This window comes from Rhopalosiphum maidis, chromosome 2, assembly GCF_003676215.2.
Source record: "Rhopalosiphum maidis isolate BTI-1 chromosome 2, ASM367621v3, whole genome shotgun sequence".
Taxonomy (NCBI): domain Eukaryota; kingdom Metazoa; phylum Arthropoda; class Insecta; order Hemiptera; family Aphididae; genus Rhopalosiphum; species Rhopalosiphum maidis.
The window spans coordinates 50,498,659-50,512,844 of record NC_040878.1 but is presented as its reverse complement, the minus strand read 5'-3'; the positions used below and the strand labels follow the sequence as shown (position 1 = coordinate 50,512,844).

Genomic DNA, 14,186 nt, shown 5'->3' with positions numbered 1-14,186 from the left:
CAAGTTCACCAAGTTCTGGGTTCTGTTTATTATTTTATTACCACGAGTAACGATTTCTTAGGTGCTACTCTTTTAATTATACTTATATTGATGAATATTTTTAACGAAAGATGAAATTAAATACTATTTTGATTTAGTTAACGCGAAATATCGATACTAAATGTAATGTATACAAAGTGCCCCTCCCCATTTGTCTGACTTATTTTTTAGTAAATATTAGTATTTATTTTTTACAGGTACATATTGCATAGTAGGTTATTTTTATTGTTATAATAATAATCAGTTGCGTAAAAAGACTCGTTAGCGCCCCTGAAAAACCTAGGAAAATGCGCCTTTTTAGCGATTAAAAAATTGACGAAAATACGGGATGGTATTTTTTAACATTTATTATATATATATATAATTAGGTAATACAACATAATTTAATTATCAGCTATTATTAAAATGTAAATTTCGAACTTTAAACATTTTCTTTTCTTGCTTTAAGGCTAAAGAATTCATCGATAATTTTAATAAATTAATCAGTGCAGCCACTTTGAAATTGGCCATCAATGCAGAAGCCTGGTGTTTAAAACATTCCATTTCAGAGCAAAGCTCGAATCCATTGAGGTCCTTGTCGTATTTGATTGCTAAATCGTTAGTCTATTTTTTAACTTTATCAAAACCCATTGACGATAGCTTACTTCTACATAAAAATTCAGTCATTAGATAAAAAAGTCATTTTTTTAAATCGCCATTTTAAACTCGATAAGATTGAGTTAACTGTCATGTAAAAATCATTTTTGATTTTGGCGTGGACGGATGTTGACCATCATCTATTGCTTCTTCTCCATCCATACGTTTTATTTTATGCCTTAGTTTTGCTATAAATTCGGGTGACAATTTCATTTTGATAGCAGTATTCTTTGCATTTTTTAATGAATCCTCAAAATTGTTATCACGAATTTCTCGAATAGAATTATACAAACCGTTTAACAAAATCATACACATTTCAAAATGTATAGCCGTATAGGTAATAAAGAAATGTCGTTTTGAAGGTAGAATAAATATAAGTATTAATTTTAAAGCTCAAATTTGCGCCCCTGGCGTAGGCACAATTCGCCATACTCTTGCTACGCCACTGATAATAATTAACTATCTAATATTTTATTAGTTTTTGCCTATTTTGTTATATCTTAAATGTCTTATAAATTTTTATGTAATAAATTTTTTACTTTTTCTATATTCCTAGTTTAATATTTTATCTTCAGTTTTGTATTATCTAAAGTCTGAGATCTGTAAATGATACCAAAAATAATCATTTAAACTATGAAAATTATAGAAAAACAAAAGAATTTAATGAAATATCCATTATTATCATTAAATTTTATATATATATCATGGCTTTGAGATTAAACAAGACTTTGGTAATTGTATAATTGTGACTGACTAATTAAATACCATGTTAATTTATACCTACCTAAAAGTTAAGGGAATCAAAAAACTGTTTTACAGTAACGAAGCAATTTTGTAACTTGTGTGTAGGTATGTAATGTATGATGTGAACAATTTGAATTTCTAAAAAAAACCTAACCAAATATTATTGGTGTTGTATGATAAATCGCAAATAAAATGAATAGAATACCGGATACGGAATAGGTATGCTATTACTAAAAATAATTTACATTGCAGCTGACAATGCTATAATTATAATTTATTAACATAATATAAACATTATATAGACGTGATAATGCGATTTATATAGGCCACAGTATTATAATGTATATACGTATTATGTAACTAATTAGATATTGATCTTACACAAAGTGTGCTATTTTTATACAGAAAATAAAAAAGGTTAAAAGTTTAATGTGAGTTTTATTGGTATATTAATCATAATTTATTAATGAGCGGATGTTTATGCATTTATCATATTTTTTAATAATATCTAAATTAATGCGGAGTGAGAGAAATTTGTTTCATCACTCAAAGAATTCAAATTTATCAATTTAATTTTGATTATTTTTGCATATTTATTCGATTTTTACTTGTTTGGTCATATTTCTATATTCATCATGCTTTTAGTGGATATTTGAGGTTTTTCGTATCAAATTAACGGACTCGGCACGACTAATATTAAGAAATCAAAATGTCCCGTGGCTGTAGGCCTAATATTCGCGTCAACCGGGAATAGCCGGTTTTCCGCTTGTTTCAGTACTTGATTTCTAATATGTACCCATGTATATTATTTTAAGATTAACAAAAAAATTCAACAGCAGTGTGCAAAAATCTTTTTTAATTTTTGATTTCAATAATAATACATTTCATCTTATTTTTTAAATGATTAATAATTAATAACTAATTTATTATTTTAAATTTTTAATAAATAAAAAAAATTATTGATGCATATTTTTATATTTTATAATGCATAATTGCAGGCATATTTTTAAATTGTTTAGAGCATAAACATCGGATCCCTAATTATGATATACTAACATAACTATTAACTAGTGATTTATCAGATATTATGAAGTTGTGTTTTTTTTCCCGTAAGCCAAATGGTAAGTATACTTGATATATTATTATATCGGCTCGCTTTATTGTAGTTAAATAAGGTAACTAAGTACCTAAATTTATTTTTGAACATAACTACATGAGTATAACGATGTCTAATAAAATGATTCGCGAGGTCACATCTTAATACGAGTACATCATTTATACGTATAATAATTAACCACATTTTTCTCGTCTATTTGTTATTTATTATGTTTAATGGTCAATAACGATTACTACACCCACGGACAGAGAGATTGTTCTATGATACACAATACACGCAATACAATAGTCGCTTAGAAGCACTATTATTTATATAGTTTATCCAATTATTTATCTTCATTATAATCCTAATATTTTAGATAACCAACATCTCAATTTTCAATTACAGGCAACGCGAGTACCTATACAATGTTTGATGCAACTTAATCGTCAATATATTTGAGGGGAGCGGGGAGTTGTAGCTTGTTCCTATAGGTATCTTGCACCACTAAATATGGTTCTTTAAAACTACCTTTGGTTTCAACTCTCAATACGTAATATTATTGTTATCACAAAACAAATTTTATTATGAAACAATTTTTTTATTATTATTTATGCTTTTATATTGATTTTTATTGAAGCAAAAAATACAAGTAGATATTATTGCCTTATTTTATTTTTATTTTACTAATCAATTAATATTATTTTGATTCTGAACAATATTCTGAATTTATTGTTTAAATATGTAGTATATATTTTTAGCAACCTATTTTCGTAAATACATTTCCATAGATATAGCTTATGCCTTATTGTTGTTAATAAGGTATTACTATTCCAAGAAAATCACATATATCGATATCTATTATTATGAATATAATAATAGTTGATATATAAATATTATATATAATATAAATTTAAAGATTGAATAATCTTCATTATTTATTTATAATTTTTGTAAGATGGTATTCGAAATTATGTTGTATTATTAATTATTATTGACCATGCCATTTTGTACATTACAAAAGTAATTAAAGTAATTACATTTTTATGTTAAATAATATAAATCAAAATAATTACTAAAGTAAATATTTTGCTATGCCGCTATAATATAATAGACAATAAACGTCAATTTTGCATCAAACAATAATAATGTAGGAAATGTAAACATACTATTGACATATATATTGTGACTTGTTAAAACATAATGTTTTTATGGACTATCTATTAAATAGATCTTAATTTATGTATTTAAATTATGGTTCATAGTATTTTAAACAATATGCATAATAATATAATAATATGCATGCATAATAATATAATAATATGTTTAGTTTTTGTTTTGGTGATATTTTTAAGGAAGGAAATATAATTATTATAAATTATACAGACAGGAAATTATTAAGCAACGACAGTTACGCAAATAAATACTTCGTCTATCTAAGTGGTTCTCAACTGGTCGTTTATGGATTCATCTTAAATTCTCAAGTACTCCATAATGCCAAGGCATTTTTTTTCAAGTTTTACATATTTAAATTTATAAATTTAAGAAAATAGAAAAATATCAACATTTAAATTAATATTTATACCTTTTAATTCTTAATTAGTCTAGTATCAATAAAATAAGTTAAAATATTTTCACGTACCGTTTACTGTATTACTTATTTTGTGAATAGTTCTATAGTTATTAATCAAGATAATATAATTTTACAAAATTTAACAAGCCCGTTAGGCGTTAATATTACAAATTTACAAATTTCGAGTATACAATTTTTAAATTCTTTTAATAAATTAAAAAATACATTTCAGTGACCTATTAAATTAAAATTATATATTGCATTTAAGATATTTGGTTCTATCACTATTTGTTCTACATACATAAAATAATATCATTACCTAATTATTTTTATTGATTTACCAGTACTAAAAAATTATCATATCCTTATTGTGCTGGAGTACAAATTGTAAGGTCAAATGGGGTAAGTTTTATTCAAAAATACAAAGTTCAATTAATAAATAAAAAAAAGCTATATCTTGGATTATGTTCAATTAAAATATCTTTGACAAAATATGTTTAAAATAAATATACTTATTTATTATATGGTATAACCACGATTGCACATCATAATATATTTACTGCATTCTTCACTGTCAAACTTATAAATTATTATAAAAGGTAGTAGATACACAAAATATTATCTCGTTGTTATAAGTATTAAATGTACAAAAACAAGAAAAATGTTCAAACTTGAGTTATGATGTAATGAGAAATTAAGAACAATTAATAATTATAAATAATATTGATGATATATCTGTATGAAATATGGTCTGCGACATGTTAAAGAGAAAGGAGAAACACTTTTATTTTTTGAAAGGAGTATCCTTGGAAAAATGTACTGGCCAACAACTAATTTCAAGTATTGGATACTGAAAGTAAAAAAGAAGGTAAGACGTAGAATTTAACAAGTAGGTTTAACAAGATATAACTATAAATGATAAATAAAATAATAATTTTAGGTTTTGATGTTAATGAAAATGGTTTCAATATAATGCTGAACAAGGTACAATCTGACGGAAGGCTACGTAATAGATTGGTTCATACTAAAAGAAAATTAATGTTATAACGATAGTGACAAAAAGCAATTTTGTAGAAATCTGAAGAAAAAAATTATTTTGATATAATATGTAACGGATGATCATTCAAGTAATTAATAATCATTAATTAAGGAGTATCTTATGATGGTATATTAAATTCTCAAACGAGAACTACCTTTAACAACTATAAATTTCTAAGTGGATTTTTTTTTATATATTGATGCGTATAAATCAAATTTCAAACGAATATAATTTTTGATTTATTAACCTTGTAGTGTACTAAAATTAATAGTCCTTTTAATAATAATTTTAAAAATGTATAAAATATAATATGTAATGTTTAGATTAGTACTCACAATGTAATTATATAATTATAGTAAATTAATATTAATTACCTAATAGGTATCTTTTTCCGATGATCATAGGCTCCATATTTTCTAATTATATTACCGTGCTCTATTATTTTATCAGTACTTACTTAATGTTCTATAACTTATAGAAACTATTCCAATTCCAATTTAGATATAACCATGTTTAAAAAAATATTATCTATTTAACAATTAGTTCTGAATGTCGTCAGAGTTAGTCATTTTATGGTCTCTGTTACCATTGTTTTAAATTTATTTTCTTCAACTATACCTTATAGATGTATTTAACGTGTATTAGTTAGATAACTAGATAGACCCTAGATAGGGTCATCTTCTCATATAAAGAAGTTTTATTAGAATGTTTTATATGCGTCAATTGGATACACTATTATTGCACAGGCTACTCTAAAATTGTTTTTATAAAAATGACGAATCAAAATAAATCAAATTTTACCTGCACAAGCTGCCTAGCCGATAAACTAAAATCTACAGAAATAATATATATTAAACTTGAAACAAAATCAGGAAACTCGTTGGAAAATAAAATTGAAAATTGAATAAAGTTGATATCTTTCATGGCCGCAACATTTGATGATTTTTGGTACCAAAATTGATAGTGTCATAAGTCTTTGAAAATATATCAATATGGATGAAATTTCTATATTGAAATCTAAAGTTTATGATATTGAATAACAGAATATAGGCATAACAGTAGAGATAACTGGTATACCAAAAACGATAAATGAAAATTGTATTTCCATTATTAATGCAATTGGTAAAAAAACTAATACGTACTAAATGTAATTAAAACTTTCAGAATAAATTATATTATTTCTAAACAAAATATTATTGTGACAAAATTATCAACTTTTGAAATGCAAAAAAATTTAATCCAATATTCAAAATTAACTAAATTAACAACTAATATAATAAGAAATTCATGGTCGAAAGACTACGTAAATGAGCGTCTTACAGAGTTCAAAAGAACAATATTTTTCCAAATAAGATCAGTTGCAACAGAGAAACAATTTAAATTTGTATGAATATTAATACAGAAACTTGAGTGATGAAAAATGAAAACTACAAAATATTGAAAATTAAAACATCCCAAAACATCAAAAAAATAATAGTTTGTATCAAATAATATTAAACAAAAATATTTTTTTTATATAAAATTAATAAAAATATATCAAATGTTGATTCTCTCTTAAATGTAAATTATATTAACTCCATTTATTTTGACTCAATATCTAACATCTCATCATTATCTAATACTAATTTATCAATTTTCAAATTAATTTAAGCAATATTAGTGCTCATTTCAATGATCTTTTTATATTACTAGGCTCAATTAAAAACTATTTTTGTATAATTGTTCTATGTGAAACGTGGCTTTTCAATCAGAAACAGGGAAAAATTATATTCAAAACTTATTAATTAAGAAGATCTAGATCATTTATATACTCGTACGTTTAAAACAATTCTACAATCATTATAGAGAAATATGTTAAATTTATTAGTAAGGAAGTCTAAACAATTATATTATCAAAACAAAATACAGCCAGCACGATTAGTCTGATAGATAGTAAAGACTAAATAGTTTTGAAATATCATTAATGAAGTAATAGGAAAACCAAACAAACATAAAAATATAATAAACAAGATTGAAAAACAAGATGGTATTATTACCATAATAATAAAATAGCTTAATAAAATTGAAATCTGTAATGAGCTAAATAACCACTGTGAATGTAAAAAATAATTTAAAAATAGAGAATATAACAGATAAATACATACCAGATAATAATAACGTATTAAAAGATAGTATATTTCTTAAACCAATCAACAGTGATGAAATTATTAAACACCTTAATAAAATAAAAATCTACAACTCTTTTTATGAAAATTAATTAACAAATTATATACTTAAAAATGTCTAAAAATCCATCTTTTTTCCACTATCAATAATTTTTAATAAGTGATTAATAACCGGTAAATATCCTTCAACTTAATTTATAAAAAATGTATAGTTATTCCTTTGTTTAAATTTAGTCACATATTTAAAATTGATTGACCAATTTCAGATCATTAACCTCATCGAATATTCTTGAAAAATGGTTCAAAAGTAGAGTGGTCAATTTTCTATAAAAATAACAAACTTTCTTTTTAAATAATTAATTTGTTTTTAGAGCGAGCTTGTCTACTAGTGATGAACTTTTTAATGTTGATAACTTTATTCGAAAAAATAATAATGAAAATTGTAAACTAATGGGTATATTTCTGGACGTACAAAAAGTTTTCGATCGCGTAAGTCATAAATTATTAATAAAAAAGCTAGATAGATCAAGTATAAGAGAAGTATCAAATATTTTATTCCAATTCTTTTTAAGTAGTAGAACTCAGAGTGCTAAAATAAATAATTATTCTAGTGAGAATCTTGATTTGGTGTTCCAAGGCACAGTATTAGATCCTATATTATTTATTATTTTTATTAACGATCTCTTAAAAATTAAAAAAAAAAAATTCAAACATTGATATTCTGAGTTTTGCTGATGATACAACTGTCTTATTATTGGAACAAACTGTAGACAACTTGTATTGCGAAGCAGATACAATTTCAAGTACAATTTATGTTTGGTTTTGTCAAAACAAATTTAAAATTAAAATTCAATTTAAGCAAATCGAAATATATTTGTTTTGCTCCAAAAATTACAAACTACTTAAATAATTATAATTTGAATTACCTATATATTCATAAAAATGTAGTACTAATTTAATTAATGCATATGTGGTTCAAAATGCATACAACTTGATGATGTAAAAGAACTAAAATATCTTGGTTTAATTATTGACAATAGTCTAAAATGGAATAGTTGGGTATATACATTATTTAAATAATATTCTAAGTAATTTTTTTTTATCTATTTAAAGAAGTAAAATACGTATTAAACGACTATTATAAAATAATAATTTATTTATCACTGGTACAATCAATTTTTTCTTATAGTATATTATAATTTTTTTTTGTGGGGTGGGGGGACTTCGTGTAATGTTTATTTGTCTAAAATTAATAAAACTATAAATTGCATCATTAAATACCTATGCAATACGTCTATGCAAACTAGCACCATTATAATTTATAAGATAATAAATGTGAAAAAAATCTTAATTTTATTTATAATTTATCAACCCTAACAGGTAGAATTTTATAAGCATAAACATTTAGTCTCTTTCTCTAATCATGAATATAATATCAGCTATAGACAAAATGTAAATATATATGTACAACATTGAAATACAATTTTTGGTCAAAAAAAGTATATTAAATTAGGTTTAAGTTTATGTTGTAAGTTAAATATAAATAATTTTCATGATTTAAAATCTTTTAAAAATTATATAAAAGGTCTGGACCTCCTGTCTAGTACTTAAATTTTTTTTTTCTCTTTTCCCTAAATTTTATTATTGTCTAATTCTGATACAAAACATCGTAACTAAAAACTAAATTTAAATGAACTGTAAATTATTATGTATATGTATACTTAAACAGTTAAAAATCGCTGTCCCAGCACAGCTCTGCTTTTGTGGGTAGCTGTAATATTTTAATCTATTTTTGAAATTGTCAATTATGAATGCTATTGTTACAATAAAGCTATATTATTAATATTATTATTATTATCAATTTATAGTAGAAACGGTAGTACTTTGTAAGTGGTAAAAAAGTTTTAAGGATTAGAAATTGAATAAATATTAAATACATTATTAAAGAATAAAATGACGATAAATATGTTTGCTGAATCAAACTATTTAGATACAGTAATTTGCTACTTTTACTGATATTCCAGGTAATTGTTAAATTAAATAAAAGTACGACTACAAGTTGGTTGTCTATTGTCGAATTGTCGATTGGTTCCCAGGTAGTCTACAGGCAACATACAAATCGATTCCCGCAAGCTTTCACGATAATACAATGTAAATTAACTTTTCAAATTATAATGATATATTCAATCAGCAACAATTTTTTTCCCGTTTCATATAGAATTATTATCGACGTATAAAATATTTCATATTTTAAACACTATCTAGAATTATAGAATACCTTGGTATGGTTAACAATGTTGATCAGTATAATAATATACGCATATTATACGCTACATAGTACATACTCGTATGTATTGGTCAATAATAATATTTTTTCCTTACATCAATAATGATAATAGTAATTAAATGAAACTAAACAACTACAGATACAACTAAATATAAAATTATATTTATGAACTTTTTCAGACATCGTAAAACTTAATAAAATATTATAAGATTATCAATTCTACATATTTTTTAACAGTTGTATACTGATAAGTAATTTTATTTGGGAACCAATTCGAACAGTTGTATACCTACTGGAAAGTAATCTTTCAGGAATCACTTCTAACAGCAGTATAGGTATACATTATCATAGATTAAATATTTAAATTAAGCAAGTCAAAAACCATGAAAATAAAAATATATTTCCTGCAAAATAAAAAGATATGAACATGATTTAAGTCTCATACCACATGATGTCAAATATATAGTAAAAATAGTTAAACATTTTTAAAAAAAATCTGCTTATAACATTTTATAATTGTATTAGATTATCTATGAGAAAAATAAACTAAACTGAATTAATTATTCAAAAATAAAAAACTTAAGTATAATAAATATACAAATTTTTGTTATGACAAAAAAAAAATGTTCGTATTATTTCGGTTGCCTATAAAACACGAAAACATAATTTGCTTGTTTGGCAAACAGTTTATTTGCTATGTTTACATACTTTACTAATTTTATAGTAAATAAATTATTATCGCAGCCTGTTGAAACCAAAGTATAATAACAAAATGTTAAATGGTAATATACATTATTACATCGGTAACAGTAGCAGATCAAAATGCATACAACTGTGCGTGGTTATTAAAACAATAGTTATTACTTATACTTATTATAAAATCAAAATAGAACAACTTTGTACTAATATAAGCGATTAATGATAATAAAAAAATTTTAAAGCGATTTTATTAAAAAAAAAAAAAAACATTTATAATAGAAATAATAATGCACTCAATAATAATAATAATAATAATAATAACAACAATAATAATAAAATAATTAACGGTACTTTTTTTCACTTAAACTTTCAACTATTATAATAAAGCAACACCAACAACGCTAGTCCGGAGTTTCGGTCGTCACCGGTCTGCTGTTCGTCACCCGGTCGTCGTCATCGCCGCCGCCACTGACGATCTGCACGCTCCTGACTGGCGCCTGCTGCGTTGTTGTACTGCGGTACGCCAGCCTGGTCGTCGAACGTTCGCCGATCCTGTCCGGGTCGTATCGCGGGCTGGTGGACAACAGCATCCGGATCAGTCCGTCCTTGAGCGTTTGCGTGACTATCGGCGACGACTCTTGGCCCTGTTGTACCGCGGTGGTCGTCGGACCGGCGACCACCCGTGGTCCTTGATAGTAACTGGGCACGTAGTAGTTGGACTGCTGATATGGCATCGGGTACGGGGCGGGCGCGGGATACGGGGCGACGGACACGAGTTGCGAAACGCGCGCCTGCACGAACGACAGTATGAGCTCCATGAGTTCGTCCCGGAGAGCCACCAGACTGGGACCGCGCTGCGGCGGCGGTGCGAGGTACGCGACCGGTCGCTGTTGTTGTTGGTACGCCGCCGTCACCGGGTACGAGGCCCGCGGCTGGTAGAGCGCGACGGGCGACTGCCTCTCGCGGTACTGAACCGTTGCCGGGCCGCCGTACTGCTGGCCGTCGTTTCCTTCTTCTTGCAGCTCCTGCGCCGCTCGTCTGCTGCTGATAACCTGCTGGTTATCGTGTTCGACCGACGACGGCGGCGGTGGCGGCCGAGTCGGGCGGCCGCCGTACGACCTGACCGGCATCAGCTCGGACATGAGCGCGGACACGACGGGCGACACGGGTCCCGACTCCTGGATGCTGGACCGGCCGTGCACGCCGTACACGTCGGGCGCATCTCCGTCTTCGTTCCTGGGCAGTTGCCTGCGCAGATCGTTACCGCCGCGCCATCGCCGGTCGTCGGCCGCGTCCGAGTCCGCCATCAAGTCCGGCGCCGCGGCCACCGTGACGGGTCTCTTGGACACCAACACCTTTTTCACTCCGACCGACTTGACGCCGTCCGACTCGTCGCCTACTACCGCCACCGCCACTGCCAACACCGCCGTCATCACCGCCGACACTGCCACTGCTGTCGTCCTTTTTGTCTCTTCGACCGGCAATCGTCTGCGCCCCGGACGCGGCCGTCGGGTCCGCTGACGGCCGCGGAGACTCGCTTCCGGCCGCCTGGAAACCGGACGAGTTGCTGGCCGAGTACGTGACTCGCTTCAGCCGTCCCGCGTCGTCCACGAACCCGAACATGCCCTTCACGTTGCCCGCTACGTCGCGGGTCTCTACTTTGAAAGTGCCATCCGATGCTTCGTACCCGAACGTGTAAGAACCGTCGTCGTTCACCTTGTTGATCTGCTTGAGGATGGACACGTCTTTGGGCTGCGCGGCCGCGATCACGCGCTCACCGGAGTCGCCGGCGACCGCCGACACTGGTTCGGGTCGCTCGTCGACGACGGTCTCTGCACTCGGCGACTCGCCGGATGCCGCGACGTACGCCAAAAACAGTACCTATAAGGACACGTAACTTTATATAGCGGTGAACAGATTCAGATAGACATACAGACAGACAGACAGGCAGATAGACAGGCAGATCGATAGATAGATGGATGATATACCTGCAAGACGGTTGTGGACGAGACCATTGCTCCGGGTGTATTGACAATGGTTACACGGGCGTGGGTCTCCTAAATAGATTTTCAAATGGGCGGCAATACCGCGTGCGAAAGCGATGGGGAAAATTCGCACGGTGTGTGATGAAGTAACCGCGTGTGAGAATCGCGCTACAAGTTTCGACAGATTTTACTGTCAATTGAAGCCCTGGTAAATCAAATAGACCTCGACGCTGTGAAGTCAAAACGACCAAGGTCGACGAAGGTTGGCTTTCTTTTCTACTCTTATATTTTGTCATTTTAACAATACAAGACCGGTCTGTGATAACAAATATTATTATTATTATTGTTAATATATGTATAGACAGATTCCATTAAGACGAAATAAGTGCGTTAATGTTAAACAGCATGACTTAGTGTTTCCTTATGTGTGGATTCAAGCGACCTTCGCGAATCAATTAAATTTGTATATCACAATATGTATATACTGTCGTCGAATAAAAACGAATCGACATTTTGACAAAACGTGTAGTGAAGAGTGACTTGATTCGATTAAGATATATTATGATTATATTTATTATTCATAACTTTTTCATTTGTGATGTTATCTTGTATTATTTCGGGGTCTAGCGTTTAGTTGTTCACATTTGCAGATAAATAATTTGCATAAAAATAAACATTTATTTTAGTATTGATAAAATACCGAGGTATTAATTTAATAATTTATAAAAATACTGTATTTTAATTAGGTAATCTGGTAATATTTTTGTAAATAAAAACTGCATATAAATAGCCAATATTTACTACCTTTTTGTACTTGTTCATACTTCAATAAACGAATAATATATTTGGTCGAATTACGTAATATTTTCTCAATTAAATAACAAAATATAGGAATGGCTATGAAAATTCTTTATCATATTATTTTATCTTATTTCATAAAAAAATGTGTCTATTGAATTTATATTTTTAAAAATTATTAGTTTTCATTATTAATAAATTATAAATAACTAATTAAATGTTAAATGGATTCCTTATACATAAAGAAGAAACTTATAAGCGTGAATCCTTTGCTGTTGACTTAATGGCTAACAATACAATCGATTTTAACTAAATATCAAAATCTATATTGTTCTCCGCTTTAAACTCAACATAGGATACAACAATATAAGATCTAATCAAAATTAAAATTTTAAATAGTTTAAAACAAATCAATTTGTTGGATAAAATTTAAAAAAAAAATGTAATCCAAGTTTAACTTATGACTATTATGTAAAAGCTGAAGTTAAATCAGTTAAGAAGATCAATTATAAATAAAAAGTCAATGTACTATACAGTTTTTATTACATAATAACTCGTTATTTTAAAAAGTGATAATTTTATTAAATTAAATAATATATTAAGTTTTGTAAAGGAAAAATTTAGGTATTTGATAGAAAATTAAATATTTCTTACCTATAAAATATAATACATTATATAATTTATTATATCATTATTATAATAAATCATTCAAATTAAGAGAGCATTGTATAATTCGTTTTCTTTTTCGTTTTGGTTCATATTTTATGTATTTCCAATTTAATCATGTAAAAAAAAAAAAATGAAAAATTGATATTTGATTTGGGCCGATGGGGTAAGCTTTTTCGATTATCAAAAATGGTTAGACTCCCGGGTCAATATTACGTTTACCTGAAGTAAGTTTGTAAACCCACCCGAATTTTTTTAAATATTATTGTTACACTATGACTTAGCGAGTCAGATGTTCAAATTAAAGCATACATAAAAATCCATAGTTGCAATAAACAAAATAAAATAAGTAAAAACAGTCATACTAAAAGTAAAGAAAAAACCATATCTACCACAAAAATAATAGACTCAAGACCAAAAGATAGATATCTTACATTTTTTGAAATCTATTATTTTATA

At 28.6% G+C, this 14,186-nt stretch overlaps 1 protein-coding gene across 1 annotated transcript; it reads right to left on the bottom strand.

Moving 5' to 3' along the window:
* Positions 1-10,554: 10,554 nt before the first annotated feature.
* Positions 10,555-12,392, bottom strand: LOC113553703. The gene is made up of 3 exons (XM_026957185.1): positions 12,267-12,392; positions 11,715-12,159; positions 10,555-11,677 (listed from the first exon to the last, which is right to left on the bottom strand). Exons 1-3 carry the CDS (start codon positions 12,291-12,293, stop codon positions 10,680-10,682), a joined length of 1,470 nt encoding a protein of 489 aa, XP_026812986.1. The 5' UTR covers positions 12,294-12,392; the 3' UTR covers positions 10,555-10,679.
* Between the last annotated feature and the right edge of the window lie 1,794 nt (positions 12,393-14,186).